Raw genomic sequence first — 18,243 nt, 5'->3', positions numbered from 1 at the left:
CTGAGATTTGAACCCGCAGTCTCTGCTTTGAAAAGCAAACGCCTGTTACTGAGACCACGACGTGCCTTGACAATTGGCTCTAAATTCGGCTTCAGTTAGCTTTTGCTATGTGTCATTCGTCTTGACGATTCTGTTAAAAGAAATAGTTTGCAGTAAGTTGACCGAAAGGCTCCTGTCAAATGGTTGAAGGGCAAAACGTGAGATAGATGTATGTGATGACAAGACTGTACTGCTTTCGATGATTGTCAAAACGCTTTCGCTGAAATTAGCATGGCTATCTTTTATTCAATATTCGACCATACTTGTATGCTTTAAAGTCTATTTTTCCATATTGTTCAGATATATTTGACACGTTGACCGCTTAGATACCATTGGTTTTTTGACAGCTAAGGTATCAATGACTTGTTGTAAGTGTTGAAATTAATGAATAGCGACTGTTAACATATTTGTGACACGTTGAGCGCTCACAAGTAAATACTACCATGACAGTCAACAACTTTTTGACAGTTTAAACGTTTACCTCTCTTTGAGCACATGGAGTGCATAGCGACTTCTGCTGCTGACTGTACAACAAGCACAAGCAAAAATTTTATTTATTTATACCCGTAGTGTTAATTTCATTCGATAGCGTGATGTGACGTACGCGTGTGACGTAAGTGTCATTTTGTATGGATTTTGAGTTTCCTAAACGTCCCGATTGGCGCGCTGTTCAAATTCTCATACAAAAATAGACATAATGCAAACGCGAACACTTCGTCAGGCTATCGAATAAAATTTACATTAGGGGTTTTGTCCTCATCTACCTACCGTAAAAAACATGTGAATTTCAGTTTGTGCTTGTTTATTTTTTATGACAACTTAAAATTACATTTATTTATTTAAAAATAATAACATTTATTTATTTCCTATGTTTATTTTGAAGCCAAAAGGTATAAATTAACCTAGCCTCTGTTTTTCCTATTTTGTATGATAATTAAGCATTTTGCGAAGTACGTATTTAAACTAACAAATCAGTAATCACTAAGGTAATTTAGAAGCAGAGTTAGTCAACTATCATTGAAGTACTTCTGTATCCTTAAAGTGGTTTTCTAATATACTCCTAAATTGAATTGAATTTCACGCTGTTTCTATTTCCTCGATGTTTCCTCTGAATGTATTTTAGCACAGTTTCATTAGGTAAAGAGTTGAATTTTGAGGTTTGATGGTCTTAAACCTGTGGTGGCATTTATGTCGTTAATCACTGAGGATAAATGGGGCATTATCTATGAAAAGGGACCTTATTGTCGATGGCGCTTACGTCGCACAGCGTCGCGCGGCATTGTATTTATATCGGAGCATCTATAATAATGGCGTAAGCGCCATCGACAATAAGGTCCCTTTTCATAGATAACGTCACAAATTTACAAACAGCATGTCAAAACTCAAAATAATAAACGACGTAGGTGAAACCTAAATATATGTGGTGATGTAAATATATTATAGCCCCCACTTCTAGCAATCAATCTCTTATTCTGTTTATGGGTTATTTTATGTAAATGTTCGAAAATTACTTAAAAGGGTCGATCAACTATTTCTTGTTGTTATTCTGTCCCATCAGCCAGGAGACAATAGTAGCATAGCTTCTTAAAAGAGCTGCTGTGCCATGTTCTACAAACGTGCTTAGTAGATGTCCCATTATGGAAAGGCCTTATAACTCCCAAAAAATCAAGTTTGGTTCATTTAAATACGAAATCACTAGTATTTTTAGAGTGACCCAGGAGACCATAACCATGGTAACTAGTGACAAGAAAAAGTTGATTCACCCAAAAGATCTTCCTATAAATCGGACATGTCAAGTAATAGGTATGAAAATGCCTTTAAAAAACGCCTACTTTCGCCCCTCGTCCTAGTAACTCTAACCACTCTTTTCCCCCCAGGCAAGACGGAAAGAGAAAGAAGAAGCGCTCCAAATCCCCCGACAGCGACAGCTCCAGCGACAGCGACACCAGCGAGTCGCACGACAGCTCCGACGACGACAAACGCAGGAAGAAGAAGGTAATTGTTACTTGATACGCCCGCCCGCCACCATCGAAGATTATGTTTTGTTACACTGTTGGGGAAATACGTTATGGGGAGTGGGAGTTGAAGGACGAGGTTAAGGCGAATTGTATAAAACAATCTACTAATATGGAAAATTAATTGTTTCATGCTTATTTTTTATTTAATGTAATTATAGATTTTAATACTTGCAATTAAGCAGGGTACGAAAAGTTCAATTTGTGTTTAAAACGTTAACTGTTTTTAGTGAATTTGAATTTAGATTGTCTTTGAAAAGGCTGTTTTGGTAACTTACTGATAAAATTAGTCAATTTGTTAAATGGAATTGAGATAGTGGAACGTTTTTGAATTTGCTTATTTATTACTTGATTTAAATACATACACTATAAATTATTCAATGTGAAACATAATCTTCGAACATAAAGTGTTCTAACAATGTTGGTTAAAATTCATATTACTTTGGGACTTGGGGAATGTTTGAACTTTTAAGATTATTTTCACTCGTGTCCTGTCTAGACTCACTGGGCCCTACACACACCTCATTCCCTAGCTTCAGGACCCCCGAATAGCTGATGGACCCTTTCCCCTATTATATTTCAAACATTGGCTTGAAGGGATCTACTATAAAATACTTCGCACCATCCTCTGCATATAAATTTGGGCGTCACATTTTATTTTTCTTAAATATTATTATCTCCTTACACCGCCCTCTTTCTTATTACTTTTGCAATAGTTACAGAACCAAACGTAGCTATCACGAAATTCAGTTGCGATCTATCCCCCAAGCTTCATCTCTTAGCTATGGTGCCCACACTTCAAGCTCTAACTGTTATGGGGGAATTTTGTGAATGTGGTTTTTGTCTTCCTACATACTTCATTTTTTTAGTTTATTTTTCTGTAAATACAAGAAATAGACAGTAAAAATTATCTGTTTAACTGTGCATCATTTCATAGGATAGCCATCTTTATCTGAAGAAATAACGTATACTGTAAGTATATCACAAAACAATAACACTCAGTAAACACTATGTTAGGTGAATACTAAAGTACGTATTCCGTGCCAATCGGTAACGCATTCGAGTTAACATCTGTGATTAACGCTCGAACGGGTGCTTGCGGGTCCTAGAGTGCACAGTTACTTGCATGGTGTTCGTAGTCCTTTAAACAGATGGTGGTTATATATTGTCCGCGCAGGCGGCGCGTCACGGAAACGTGTCCGCTCCGCCTCTCCGGCCTTCACATGGCGACCTTGCCACCGCCCGACGGCTCCGACCCGGACCCGACACGTTTCCGTACCGACCGGCCCTGCCCTGTGATTGAATGTGAAAATGTAACTAATCCATAACATTCTCCCTCTTCTCATTTACCCAAAACTAATTAAGGATGCTCCACATGTTTAAATGGTATACAATACCACCACCGTTTGTTAAATAAGGTACGTTTCCGAAGTGTTATTACCATTTGATTTTGTGTCTATGTATTTATGTATTTTACCTATAATACTAAATGTTGACATTGTAATTGTGTTACTAATATTATATCTATCTCACTCGCACTGGTGCCAAGAATCGAACCATTTACAAATACCATTTATATATATTTTATTTTATTGATTGTTTCATGAGAATGTTATGGATAAAATAATAACTGAACATTCTACAAAACACTTTATACATTTCATTTATACTTGCTTACATGATAGCTTACATTTATTTTAGTATTAATTATTATTTTTCGTCTATTAATTTTATAAATGGTTATTTAGAGTGCATGTGTAACAGTGGTATATTATTTTAATTCTGAAATCTCTTCATTAGACGATTTTGTGATTCGCTTTTTCATTGAAGAATCTACGAAGACCTCGTATGTGCGAGAGATTTGTTTTGCCATAACGTACCTACCACTATAGACTTCTTGTATTGGCACCGGTGTTGGATGACAGTTTTCTATTGCGTTAATTATTCACCGTTTGTTGTTGAATTTAAACAGAAAAAGTCGAGCTCAAGACGTCGCGGCAGCAGTCAGCCCTCTACTAGAGAAAGGTAAATAAAAACTCTTAAGTTAAAATTTATTTATGGTAAATAAGTCCCCTTTTCACAGTTTAATGGCATAATAAAGCTCAATGTTTTTATTTCGCACTTGTACAAGGTGAAATATCATGTCACAGACTCAACAATAAATCAAAACTTTCCTTACTAAATAATTTATTTGAACGTCCACTTGTTCACATACACAATGATTAATTGTCAGACTTAATAAACAATCTGAAAAGTATTGGAAATTCTTAATATGTATTGATTCATCGTGGTCAATATTACACACACCTGGTTAAACACAGTACTCAGCTATTGACAGTGTGGTATTTGTAAACTGCAAACAATAATGACGTAATTTGCATTACAGCTCACCAGTGAAAAACAAGAAGGCTCCCAAAGAAAAGAAGTGGGAAGATACAAACGACAGAGAAAATGACAATCACAGAAACAGAGATCGCGAGGATAGAAACAGGAAATATGAGAAGAGAGGCGAATCGCAAAAGAGAAGAAGTGAATCTAGACGGAGGGATGAAAGCCCGGAGCGTCAGGCCTCGCCACAGTACAGGCATAAGTCTTATGTCACTAAAATAGACAATCGCAGAGAACCGTCAAGAGAAGGCTCTGAGAAACGGCCACCCAAGCGCAAGCAAAGAGATCGCTCATCCTCCAACGAGTCCCAAGAACGAGTGGACAAACCAAAGAAACGACGCGACTACAGCGGCTCACCGACTGAGAAACGTAGACGGAAAAGCGACTCCCCTGACAGACACAGAGATGACAGAAAAGACGACCATTACAGAAAGGAAAAAGTACCCAACAGACGCAGAGAAAGCCCAGAAGTCAGAGAGAGACGGCAGCGGAGCGAATCACCTGATTATAGAAAGAAAAGAAGAGAGGAACGCGAGGAATCATACGGGAGAAAGGATGATAGAAATGATAAAAGAAGGAACAACCATGAGCGTCCAGAAGAAGAGCCGAGAAAGAAGAATTACGAAGAACCGCGCAGAAATAGAGAGAGTTACGAGGAACCTCGGAGATACCGAGAGAGCTACGAGGACAAAAATCAACGCAGAAAGACATCGCCCTCTCAAAATAAACGGTCGCCGTCACCGGAGCGAGACCGTTCACCTAAAAACCGGAACAGAGATAGGAAGGAGCCCGCAAAATCTTACAAAAACTTGAGGCCGGAAAGGCACGTGTCGTCTTCAGAATCTGAGGACGAACAGAAAAAGTCAAATAAAGCTAAAGATAAATCAAGATATTACAAAGACAGAAGCCCGTCGCCACAAAGGGAGCGTCGACGAAGTCCGAGCCCAGACTACAGGAGGAAACGATCGCCTTCCCCTAAGAAGGCGGATAAGTACAAGAGCGCAGTGAAACCTGTGGAACACAAGCGCGACCGCAGTCGGTCGAGGAGGTCACACTCTCCGAGCTCGCGGCGGAGGTCACCGACCCCCAACTCACGCCGGAGGTCACCGACCCCGGAGCGGAGACGATCACCCACCCCAGACCGCCGACGACGGCAACCATCGCGCTCCCCCGTCAGAGATAGACGCAGAGAGTTCAGAAAGTCCGTCGAACGAAAATCTCCCCCCCCGACTGTAAACAGAGATAAAGAGAAGAAGGAGAACCATGAGCGCTCCCGAGAACGTGAGCGGCGAGAACGCAAATCTAGATCGCGAAATCGCAGCCGCAGCACATCCAGCCTCAGCTACTCGCCGGCGAGAAGAAGCCCGGAACGCTACCGTGATATTATCGACCAGTTACCGGAGAAAGACAAACGCAAATACATCAGAGTCCCGGACAAAAAGAAAACCTCAAATGTCAAGCCGACCGCTGTTTGCTTGAGAAGTTCCTCAAGCGAAAGCGGTGATGGTGGCGACGGCGATACGTTGCCGCCCGACGAACGCGCAAGACAGAACGAACTAGACTTACAAGAATTCCACGACCTGAAACTGCGGTTAGCTCAAAAAGCCAAAGCCTCTATGGAGCGGCGACGCGACGAAGAAGCGACCACTTCCCGCTCAGAGCCGCCAGTCGAAATTAAACGTACTCCGACTCCTGAACAGAAGTCTCCTGAGAAGCCCAAAGAGGTTGTAAAGGAAGTAAAGGAGCCGGAACCTAAAAAGGACAAAAGTCCTTTGAATATAGAGAGTTCTCCAGAAGAACGTAGGAAAGAAGTTCGAAAGCGAAGTGGTTCTCGCAGGAGTTGGTCGAGATCATCCGGTTGGCGGTCTTCACGATCGAGATCGCGCGGCAAGTCGAGGTCTAAATCTAGATCACGCAAGTCCCGGTCGCACGACAAGTCGAGATCCAAGTCCAGATCGCGCGGGAAATCGAGGTCGAAGTCGAGATCGCGTGATAAGTCGCGGTCGCGTGGGAAGTCGTCGCGTTCACGATCGAGGTCGCGGTCGCGCTCGAGGTCTTCGCGGTCTAGATCCAGGTCCTACTCTTCAAGGTACGTAAATAATTCTTATATTCAGAAGACATACTACTTTTAAACCAGCTGTCTTTGATTGAATCTGTCCCAGCCACACTATATTTTATGCTCTGGACACATTGATGTGATTTACTCAAAATGATGCACGCATTGCCACTATTGCCAGATATAAAGTCGTCAGTTCCAAAATTTTATTACTATAAGGGTGGTATTCCATCTGTCCAATAACTTTGTCCAATGTGTATCGCGTCTCACATTTTGCTTTAATGAAAGAGTGAGACGCACTGTCATTGGACAAAATTGGACAGGTGGAATAGCACTCAGCAAAGCTCATTCAGTGTAGGTACCAGGCCAGGGTAGGAGTATAATACTTAGTAGCCGATAATTTTCCATCTCCAGCCAGGCTAGCACATGATTGGTGCGACAGTATCTCGCGAGATCGGCTACCCGTCCCTCTTTAATTAATACAGTTAGAAAAAGACAGGTAGTCCATCACGCGGCGAGGTACTGTCGCGCCAATCATGTGCTTGGCCTGCAGACAGTAATGGCGTTATCATAAACGCGCTACGGGCCTGTATTAGCTATGAATCGTTTATCTTTATCTGTAATTTTGACTTATGTATTTGTAAGAAAGGGATAAAACATAATTTAATTGAATCAGGCGTAAAGTTTAATGAATTAGGGGGTATATTCTAACCCGTAATCGTTTCCCCACAGAGGTTCCCGTTCGTCTCGCTCCAGCTCGTACAGCAGCCGGAGCTCGTCTCGCTCCTCCCGCTCCACGTCGACTCGCTCTTCAAGGTAAAACCCGGACTAACCGCGACCATACAATCTCACCTGTTGTTCTACTAACCTGTATAATGGGGTTGGCCGATCGAAGTATTACAAATCGCGCCAGCATACATAGCTTGCCATTCATTCCCTAGAATTGTGTCAATTTTTTTTTAATGCCTTGGATGCCTGCCCTTTAAGCCAAATCTTATAGAAAAAGAGCAAGCTATGACGGCGCCATCTATGCAAACCTTTGACAGTTGTTAACCCCATTCATGCCTCTGATGTTCCGTTTGTAAACTTTAAAATGGAAAAGGCACTTAAGCGTCTGTTAAAGACAAATGTTTCCTTCAAACTCTGCCTAATTTCTTTTGAAATATATTAGATCTCTTATGTTTTGGATGTAGAACACTGGGTGAAAGCGAATGGTCTGTTGAATCAGCTTATTTTGCTGGCAATTATATGTGAAAATAAGAAATATACGGTTAATTTATAGGATGAACTTCGATGATTGGATAGAGCTGTGTTTTTATACTGAAGGAACTTTATTGTATTTTAAAGTACGATTTAAGACAAAAACTTTAGGTTATAGACGTTGAATATTTAATACATTTCAAGCAGTTATAGTAAAGTTCCTGATGTGACTTCAAAATTATGTTTGTAAAAGTTTGTTCGATGTCACATTACGTATTTCTTGCGATTCGATTCTCCTATCTATAGTTATGAAACGCTTATGAAACTTACGAACAAAACATCACACAAGCTTACGAAGAAATTAATGATACAATTTGTAAACGCCAACAGAGCCTGTCAAATTTATACCAGGAGGAAATCGGGACAAACTCGATCGAGTACGTCATGTCATTAGACCAAAAACTGATTAAAAAAACAATTTGACAGACTCTAGCCAAGTTCCGACGGCATTAACACGTACAATTTTGTTTCCGTATATGCATGCTCGCTCATACCAACGAATACAGAACAATGACGGGCGTGTACGCCGATTACCGTAGATCGGCCCCTCGGTCACCGCGGTCACTGCGGTCACCGCGGTCGCCACGGTCACCGCGGTCACCGCGGTCGCCGGCGGGGCGCTTGGCGCGCGAGCGGTCGCCGTCCATCCCGCGGCGCGCCGGCTCGCCGAGCTTCCTGGACCGGCGCCGCATCACCAGGTGAAGGGTGCCCCCGCCTGGTTGACGTTGTACTTGTAGCCGGTTACGCCGGCACCTGCCAGTCTGTTCGAACGTTAGGGCCCACGCTCGAACGCTCGAAATTCTACGGAGCTTTAGTTTTCCGGTCGATTGACTGATTTCGTTCGAAATTTACGATCGTGCGGATGCTATTCACGAAGCTTCATGTGAAATCTAGAATGGACTGGCTTGTGACCGGAGATGTAAACTGGATAGTTTTTGAGTTCTGGTCATCTAATAACATCCTGTGTTTTTGCTTTGGGGTTTCGACTAACTTTTACGCCCATCGAAAAAACGATAGGAAAGTTTTAGGTGGCCGAATAGTGCTAAAAGTAAATGGTTTTATTCAAAATTACCCGGTTTCCGTAAAACCAGAGTAAAATTGATTCATTGACAGATTTTTGAAAAGTAAATTAAAATTCATATCTATAAACCAAATTTGAAAATGAATCAATTTACAATTTTATTAAAGCACTTTTTTTCGGGCTGCGTAGAAGCGTACGAATGTCGGTTATTGAAAGAAAGGTTTTCTATGCCATCATTGGTACGGTCGTAGTTGTTTGACTTTTCGGTTTAACATTGTTCGTGTGTCGCTTTTCTTATGCTAATTCTTTTTATTTTGGGCTTCTAATTTGATTTCGCCATTTGCCATAATATGGGAAACAAAACTAGACTCAAGGGCAAAGAGAACAGGGTCACTGTGTATGGATATTTCCATATTAATTGACATTTTCTTTTGCTCACGAATCTTCTTATTGTACTAGCCACACATAAAATAATACTGAGCAGTTTAAATACATCTACTAGAAACTTACAACACAAAACTGAATTTCTTAATTTCTTCTGTTTCCTATATTATGGCAACTTTTGTTTTCCCATATATATGTATTTTTTTTTGTTTCATCTTTTATAGAAAAAAGTCACGAAAGCATAGCACGAGTTCCGAGGACAGCAGTAGTAGCTCCGACTAGTGAATTAGTGAAGTGACTGTGTTCTAGTGTATTAGTCTAGTTCTAAGCTATGTGCGTTGTAATTATCCCTATGAAATACTTCCAATACATTGATAAATCACATGTTGTTTTTATTAGTATCAGTAATAATTTTTGGCACTTTTTATTTAGAATACAGGCTGTGAATACCGCATTTGTTTTTGTGATGATTTATGAGCATGCTTTAGAGCTGACTGGTAGATAATGTTTGTACAAAAGAATCAGGAACTTCCTGGATTCAACGGGATTAGTAATGATTAATGAACTTTAAAGTGCCGTCACAATAGATCACTGCTTGGTCGACGTGGTACTCAAAGGCTCGCAACACCCCTATAATAATAACTGCACAAAGAGTTGTTCTTTTGTGCAATAAGTATTCAATAAACAAATAATGACAGAATTTTTTTTGAATATTTGGGAAAATAGTTCTTAATGTAAATTAACTTATGGACACAGATTGTAAATACTCATAAACATATAATTTATATATATTGTGTGTGCGCGTCTAACTACTTTGCCGCAGTTGTGTAGAATTCTTGGTCTAACATGCGATATTTATTTTAGTTGAATTTGTATTAAACCGAGTGTATGGATTTGAGTGACAACGATTTTTATAATTAACTTGGGTGTGCTACTAAACATTAGAATAAGTTAACATTCATTGATCAGTATTTAAAGTATCATTTATATAAATTATACATGTTTGGTTTACAAGATGAACTGATGGACGTGCGATTTAAATTAGCATTCAGTGTCCTCATTTTTACTAAATGGCACTGCCTAGTTTTTTTATCAAGTCGAGTTCACAAACATCTTTACATGCCAACGTTTAAATAATATATCTACACGACTCTTAATTAAGACACAATAAAGTCGGGTAAATATTCTTGGAACCTTGGCTTATAAAAATGTTTGTAAACCTTACTTTATTAAAAAAACTAGGCAGCGCCATCTAGTAAAAATGAGACGCGAGTCCTTGTAGTTTTTGTACGTCTTAGTTCAGTTAGTGCTAAAGAAAAGTATGATAAACCAGTAACGAGATTTAGTCCAATATTCTGACAGTGCCATATTAAACTCAAATAGATGGACTAATGGTCTTATTTTCCTCCGTAGCGCACCCGTTGTAGATCTAACATCAAATAAATTCAAGTATAGAAGAAGATAAGAGCTATGAACTATTTTGCGTGGGAGCAGTCGACCGCCACTACAGTAGATGAAGTGCTATATTATCGGACATTTATTTTGATGTGTGTTTTGTTTCAATTGTTTTATCTAATTAAAGTTACTTATCGTATATTTAAGTTGTTTTTTTTTTCGTTATCGCTGCATGGTAGAGCTATTATTGTATTCATAAAATTGTTAGAACTTTTTTTAGATCACACTGAGTGTTTTTATGATTATGCTACTTTGATTTGGCCAGAATGAAAGGTAAGCCATTTGTTAATAGTATTTCAAGTTATTTTCTATTTGACGTCCTCAGGGAAAGTATATCTTTAATCTTTATACTTAATGTCATCAATAACGATGCAAAAGCGACTTTAATTCGACCACTTAAGGTTTATTTTCCTTGGGACCAACACAAATTACCGCATGGTTTTACAGATATCACTTTCCTCACTGCATGTTCTGATAATAATTTGATGACGATTGTTTTGAAACTGTTGTTACACAAGATATCGGGCGTCTAGGTTATAGGTTAGACCAGAAGCAAATGAACTTCATAATTATATTTATAACGGTGGAACTGAACAAAGCCAATATTTTTAGCGACTAGTAAATAATAGAGATTGCTAATGCAGGAAAGGTCAGTAAAATACTTTTATTCGGCGCTGAAATGTCATTTAGTCAAGGTACTTGAACTTTGATGACAATTGCAGTTTAAACTTTTAATTATTCGCCTGCGAGACAAATGTGCAATTAAACAGGCTACCTAGCTCAGCTTTTTTAACGAGGTTGTGTAACATACGATCTAACGCGATTAAAAATGTATAGGTGCTAAGGGCCTACCGCGAAAACCGAAATTTAGTTATCGGCCTCTCGAACTTCGAATATGCAAGAGCGATAAAGACGCAGATGAGTTTCGCGGTAGGCCTCCTGATCATTATCATAACCTTACTAACTCCATTGCATCCTACTAACGTGTACTAACCGAACAGCGCACGTAAGCGGCCGATCCCGTACCACAGGCCGACGCCATCTTCGCAGTCCAGTGGAAGCTACAGCAGCTCTAGCGAGCGCAGTTGGTCGCGCTCGCCTAAGCCTGACCGGGACTAAGACGACTTTGGTTGATTTTTTTATGCAGACAGATTTTTTTTCTATAAGCAGAAACTTACGCCATCTTGTGGAAAAATGCCTAAACTCCAGGGCTGTAGAAGCAGTTCAGAGTTGAAGTATTTATGATTATCAAACAGTTGTTAATAGTAGGTGTTAACTCAAAAAAAATCTTACCACGAATTTGGTAGAATTTATATTATGCGTTAACTAGGAGACACGATGTTTTTAAGACCGTATACGTCTCACAGTCAATAACTCCTTGTAATTAGAATTACCCATACCTAATACACGAGTAAAATTAGGTTTTATTTTTGGGCAAAGAACGAAACTGTTAGTTAATCGATTTAACAGTTTGAGTTTTAAATAATTGATGTCAGAATCAAAACCTGTAAAAAGTTAATTTACTTATTTTGATCAGTGATCACCCTTACGGGCCAAATAGGTGTGAATATGGGTTAGTACAATATAGGTGTTTCATATGTATTCTCTGTATTAAGTATCATATATATTTGTTCACGATAGTGACACGAAACACGCTTACCAATTGTAGTTAAAAGAACATCGAGGAATTCTAGTCATATATGGATATACTTAATTTAAAAAAAAAACTACTTTAATAATGAGACCCTTATTTTTAAGTTAATTATTGAATCTAGTCCAAATGTAATCATTCCTGGTCATTCGTGGTCAGTCATATAGGTACCTACAACATTTTACGTTTTTAATGTTATTATTTTTTATTTATTTTTACACTTTTACTCATTGTTGGTAATATTATTTTAAATTATTTTTAGATATAAGCTCTAACAGTACCAAAAATACTCTTTAATATTTATATTTTAATTAGTAAGGTGCAATATATTTAATGAAAAAATATTATTATACATATTTACAATTTCCCAAACTAGTTTAAGTTTACTAGTCATGCACGGTAATTTATTTTATACTAATTAATGCTCTGAATTAAATGCTGTTGTATTTAAAAATATTACTATAGGTGCCACGGAAGTGGTTTCTTGTATTTGTAGTAATTAAAGTTAAAGTTAGCAAAAAATTGTAATGACTTGAAATCATGTGAAAAAGGTTGATTAAAAAGCAATAATTTGTATTTGGGCGGATATTGAAATAATACTCATATTATAACAAAATACAATGTATTGTATGATATACACGATAATAAATAAAATATAAGTATTTGAACATAACGAATCTCAATAAATGCACCATAAATAATGAGTTGGTATTGCCAGCCACCGTAATATAAGTTGAAACAATTTCTCAAATAAGTGGGTAGACAAATACATAAAAAATATAATGGATCCAATTGCTGTTGTCAAATAAATACATTCCATTTAGCCATTTGTTTCATTATTATAACATTTCTTAGCTAACCTAATTCTTAAGCACGGAATTGTTCCCTCGCATCACTAGAAATAACAGCAAAAAACATATTCCATAAGTATGTATATACTTACATACTAGAATTACTATGACAATAACAGCAATAAAAGTATATATAGGGTAATTCGCCAGTAACTGGCCGGTTTTAGTAACTGGCCGCCCTAAAAATTAGTTCCATTCACCGACACCTAAACAGAATTCATTTTAGTAATAGGGTTTCAATAACTGGCCACCTTATACTAAAATGAATTCTATTTTATAGGTGAATAGAATTCATTTTCGGTTTCCGGCGGCCAGTTAATGGCGAATTACCATACTCAGCACTAATAACATTACTCCAATGGAATGGTCAATACTTACTAAGAGGATTATGCAAAAAAATAGATTTTAAAAATAATTATTTCAGTCACAAAGCTCACTCATTAGTTCCACTTATGGACGCCAAACATTTGATTTAAATTTAAGTAACCATTATTTGACATCAATATTAAAATCCCTGTAAGTGTCAACAGTTTTATCATGACATGATTTTATCTTAAAACGAGTAGAAAAATAATAACATTCATAGACTTTTAAAACTTATGTTCTAACATGATAAAGAAGATAGGATTTCCGATAAAAAGCGTGATAAGTGATAATTATTTTCTTTGAGATATTAATATTGCCAACTATTTATGTAATTATTGATAATCAGTGATTGTCTGATATTTATTTGTTTTATCTCTTAACAACCAAAGGCCTAATAAGTTTGTAAACCAATTGCTTAACATATAAAAGTTGTGACCTAGAGCTAACACCTTAGTTGGCCTGTTTGATATTCTAGAATTGCTAGTCCTATTACCAATAACATGGTCCCACAATGTATAAAAGTCATCAACAGGTATAACTATCTTCAGAATAATAAGGCATGACATTTGATGCCATTGTTTAAAGCCCCCACCATATAGTATCATTACTAGTTTTACTTATTACTCCTTTCTTTCCTCCTTCTGTTGGCGTTGGCGTCTCTTCGTAGCCAGGAACATTGCCCAGCCGAAACCAACTAAATTCATGAACAGCACTCGCAGCTGAAAAAGAGATACATTTTAAAAATATTTGCAGATACTGCACTAACTTGTTGATAGTAGTCAGCAGTGGGGTCAAGGATATTGTATACGATTATAATAAATTAAAATTACATACTGATTGAATGCACATATATTAAAAGATACCTATAAATTGTCTGTGTTTTAAGATCAATGTGGCTAATTCCGTCTTCCGTCATAGGGGCTATTCCGTCCACGAACGTATATTTCTTTGATTTTCAATCGTAGGAAAAAAGAACCATTTGCTGAAACTAAAAGCAATCACTGCTTTGTCTATGAAATTATCAATGTTGTTCGAGAAAAACGCTAGTGGACGGAATAGCCCCTATGACGGATTTAACCACGTTGACCTTACCTATTAATTTCTTACTTTAGAGTACATATTTGTTAGCAATAAAATATATTTTATATAAAAATCAGCCAACCAAATAAGAATAAATCTGGTAGAAATTAATAGTCACATAAAAGTGAAATTCACCTTTCAAATCAAATCAAATCATTGATCAGAATTTTAATGTAAACAAAAGCTTTCATTCATCAAAGTCATATTTTTACAGTTTATATAGAAACTGTAAAAAAAAAATATTTTTGCAAATATAAAATTAAGGCTCTCACTCACCATTGGAGGCACAAATGCCAAATTTATAACTTGGAACAGTGTCAACCATTTCCAATTGGCTTCCAAAACCGTTGAGTACAATGCATACAGCTGTTTAACGGCAGCGGAGTGGTTCTTGCCCTCAAACCTGGCCAAGGTGTAGAGCGAGAAGGCCTGCATGAACGGAGCAAATACCAGCCTTTCAAATAATAGCTTCTTTGCTAGAGGGAAGGCCACTACATCTTCGGGAAACAGTCTCTCTGCTATGTTGTAGAAGTAGTGGGGGATTGTACCACCAAATAATAACCTGGGGAAATGAAATGTACAAATTAACTATGTTTAGTTGGCACCCTTCTGTGAAGCAAGAATTGGGTGTATTGGGGATGGGATATTGCAGGTTGTTACCCAAACTGCCCGGGTCCAGAGTCAGTGGAAGAATATGATTTGAATCCTAGACTACAACAGAGGCTAAGAGGATTAAAAGAAGAAGAGACTTCATCTTTGGCCTTGAAAGATTATAATTTTGAAAGTTTTGATGATCTGCCTAGTTTTAAAAAATATGTTGTATTTAACTATATCTTACCCGTATAATCCAAAAGCTAAGACTGGATCAAGTCTGACGCAGTCTCCGGCTACAACTTGTGACACAATGCTAGCTGCTGATCCCACAACACAGCTGAAATGCAAGGAATGCGGAGTTAAATGTAACCAACAAAAATTATAAATAGCATTGATTAAATATATTATAAATCTAGGTAATACTTTTAAGTATTAAAATTGTGTCGCTTAACTTCAAACTCAGGTTCGATTCACTCAGCAAATAATTATCTACCCTATTACCTGTTCTTAATACCAAAATCGCATAATCTGACAGATGCATTTATCCGAGTTTGAAGTTAAGCGACTCAATTGTTTTCCATCGTATTCAATCGTTTATGGAAATGCAAAAACTTTGTCATTTCGATTTCTACTTTTCAACAATTGACTATCGACTCTTTATTCAGTGGCAGGAATGTTTACTTTCATCATTATGTACTTACCTTGTGATTGCCTTTGTTTTAATAGGATTCAAATACAGGTTTTGCAAGTATGATGCCACCAAATTCATGATCGGTTTCGATAAGGCCATTACGGAATTTATAGGTTAATTATTTGATAAAATGCAACAACCGTCTTAATTTAGCGTTATGCTGGCACTGATAGTGTAATTACTTTATTAAGACGTGTAATGTTATTCCACTTTGATAACTGATAAAGTTATCGGCACTTATCAACAAACGCAAAGTGACAGTGAACTTCCTTTTCGGTTCAAAGGCCGGACCACAGATATACCTCCATTCACCATTAAATTCCATCAAATCTACCAAGAACTGTCACTGTCACAATGACATCTGTCAACGTCAGTATGACGGATCAGATGTCACCAACCTTTTTGTGATAATATAAAATATAATTATCTGAGGGTAAAAAACGTACTTAATAAAATCCCTTTTTGTATGGAATATGGAAGCTACGTCAAAATATAGACTCCATTTTTTATACCTTTACTGAAACGCAGCCAACGACATTAATGCAGGGCTTTCATTAAATGTGTCGCCTATATTTCGACTCTTAGATATTTTTTTATTTATATAGTAAACATTTATAGGGGAAAGAGAAATATTTTCCTTCATGTGAGAGGGACCTGCCACAGGTTCCATTTTGCTTTCGTAAAAGCAAAACTCACGTTCGCGGTACAAACTTAACACAGTATTAGTATCAACAAAAAGAAACAGCACAAACTTAACGAAAAACTTAACAAGAAACAAAAACTTAACAAAGGAAATCACCACGACGAGATAGGAAAACATTCGAGCGCTCAAAACAGACGTCATGCCGAATGAAGTGACAACTTGACTTGACAAGTATGTGTCATGGCCGCCATAAATTCATCATGGTACCCATAAGGCTGTTTTACACTATCCTGTACTTGTCGTTTTCGAATTTACGTTTTAAAGTATAAAAATATACGCACATGGTAAGACGATAATGTTATTGTATTAAAACGGAATACCAAATGTTGTTTAGACCTGAAGTGTTACCAATTCAATACGAACTTTTCTACCTCAAAATAGTTATAATTCAATAATAATTAATGGAACAGCTTTTTTTAGAACACTGATTATTTAAAATAAGCATTTAAATATAGTATTTAAAATTAATAGTAAATTATTTACTTATGTGCATTTGTCCGCTGATAATATATTTACTATTAATAAAACGTTTCATTTCACTGGCAACACAGTGGTAGATTTGATGGAATTTAATGGTGAATGGAGGTTTAGTCGAATGCCCTTTAGTAGAATCCAGACGGGATGATCAAATCGACCGATTTCTTCAGAAACGAAATTGGTGTCAAGCTGCAATTTTAGATTAATGGTGATATTTGAGCCCACTAAATAAAAAAAATGCCCCCAAACGAAAATACGAGCGTCACAAATTGGTATTCTTGCGTCCGCACCTTCATTTTATCGGTAATAATAAGAGAAGCGTTTGCGTCCACAGTCACACGGCTCGAGTTGATCGGACAATTTTATCAGATTGGCGAAAAATTGTCCCGTCTGGACGGAGCTTATAAAGTGCTGTCACTGTCATATTTATAGGATGGCGGGAAACGCATTTTCTTCAAATCTCGGTAGATTTTAGACATTTAACCCTTTGACCGCCGTTGTCCGGTATAGAAGACAACGATAGACCGATACGCTGGCGCCGTCGTCTTGTATACAAGACAGATATTCAACCACTGAGTTAATGTGAAAATAATAACAATTGCAATTTCATTTACACTCGTGTTCATATTTAAGGTCTTTGTTTTTTCATTTATTTGCTTTTTAAGCCGCTATATAAATACCTTCTTTTATAATAAGGCATTTAAAAAAATTGCTCCAATTTTCAAAATTTTTATGTTTCTCGTCGCCGTTGTCTTGTATAAAAGACAGCTAGGGATGGGAATGTTAACTCGATATGGGAATTTTTAAAGTAAATATAAAGTCAGAAATATGTTTTTATCTAAGTATTTGAACACTTGTTAATCGCCAATTTTTTTCAACAAACAGTAGGTAACTACTTACTAGAATACGTAGAACGAGAGTCAGATAGGCATAACTATATTTAAAGTTCAGGCAGCTTCTTTAGCTCTATAAAGTAGAGTCAGACAAGTAAATTTGCCCTTGTAGATTGTGGACTATTTAATTGCAGAAGAGATAAATAAAAATAATAATTGATGTTATTTTATAGCTTAGTGGGAAGGGATACACCGCAGCGACCGCTTCGCACAAGAGTGGTACAGGGACATACCTGTTTATCAGACTTTAGTTTTTTGTTATAACATTGAAGTTAATGTGTAATTTTTTAATAACAAGTCGTTGAACGTTTTTTTGATA

The 18,243-nt window shown here is 37.3% G+C and overlaps 2 protein-coding genes across 6 annotated transcripts in view; one reads left to right on the top strand and one right to left on the bottom strand.

Moving 5' to 3' along the window:
• Nucleotides 1–13,092, top strand: part of LOC134665395 (serine/arginine repetitive matrix protein 2) — a 30,232-nt gene extending 17,140 nt beyond the window's left edge. The window contains exons 8-13 of one of the 5 annotated variants that reach the window (XM_063522337.1): nucleotides 1,917–2,034; nucleotides 4,027–4,079; nucleotides 4,441–6,531; nucleotides 7,231–7,314; nucleotides 8,265–8,456; nucleotides 11,620–13,092. In XM_063522337.1, the coding sequence (XP_063378407.1) occupies nucleotides 1,917–2,034; nucleotides 4,027–4,079; nucleotides 4,441–6,531; nucleotides 7,231–7,314; nucleotides 8,265–8,456; nucleotides 11,620–11,737 (2,656 nt within the window). In that variant the 3' untranslated portion in view covers nucleotides 11,738–13,092. Of the gene's footprint in view, nucleotides 1–1,916; nucleotides 2,035–4,026; nucleotides 4,080–4,440; nucleotides 6,532–7,230; nucleotides 7,315–8,264; nucleotides 8,457–9,387; nucleotides 10,760–11,619 lie in introns of those variants that run through there. The other 4 variants (XM_063522339.1, XM_063522338.1, XM_063522341.1 and 1 more) reach the window with 4 other exon arrangements.
• On the bottom strand, nucleotides 12,875–16,137 carry LOC134665442 (PXMP2/4 family protein 3). Its single transcript, XM_063522417.1, has 4 exons — nucleotides 15,862–16,137; nucleotides 15,405–15,497; nucleotides 14,843–15,128; nucleotides 12,875–14,205 (listed from the first exon to the last, which is right to left on the bottom strand). The coding sequence occupies exons 1-4, from the start codon at nucleotides 15,948–15,950 to the stop codon at nucleotides 14,107–14,109; spliced, it is 567 nt and encodes a 188-aa protein (XP_063378487.1). The 5' UTR covers nucleotides 15,951–16,137; the 3' UTR covers nucleotides 12,875–14,106.
• Nucleotides 16,138–18,243: the final 2,106 nt, after the last annotated feature.

The sequence above is a fragment of the Cydia fagiglandana genome, chromosome 6, assembly GCF_963556715.1.
Source record: "Cydia fagiglandana chromosome 6, ilCydFagi1.1, whole genome shotgun sequence".
In the NCBI taxonomy this organism is placed as follows: domain Eukaryota; kingdom Metazoa; phylum Arthropoda; class Insecta; order Lepidoptera; family Tortricidae; genus Cydia; species Cydia fagiglandana.
This window is presented reverse-complemented; position numbering and strand designations above follow the sequence as displayed.

Excerpts from the sequence above, each read along its gene's own strand:
- LOC134665442 (XM_063522417.1), bottom strand. The coding sequence starts at position 15,950 with ATGGCCTTATCGAAACCGATCATGAATTTGGTGGCATCATACTTGCAA. Across the intron at positions 15,498-15,861 it reads AAAACAAAGGCAATCACAAG|CTGTGTTGTGGGATCAGCAG; the intron begins GTAAGTACATAA and ends CTTGCATTTCAG. Across the intron at positions 15,129-15,404 it reads TTAGCTTTTGGATTATACGG|GTTATTATTTGGTGGTACAA; the intron begins GTAAGATATAGT and ends TCATTTCCCCAG.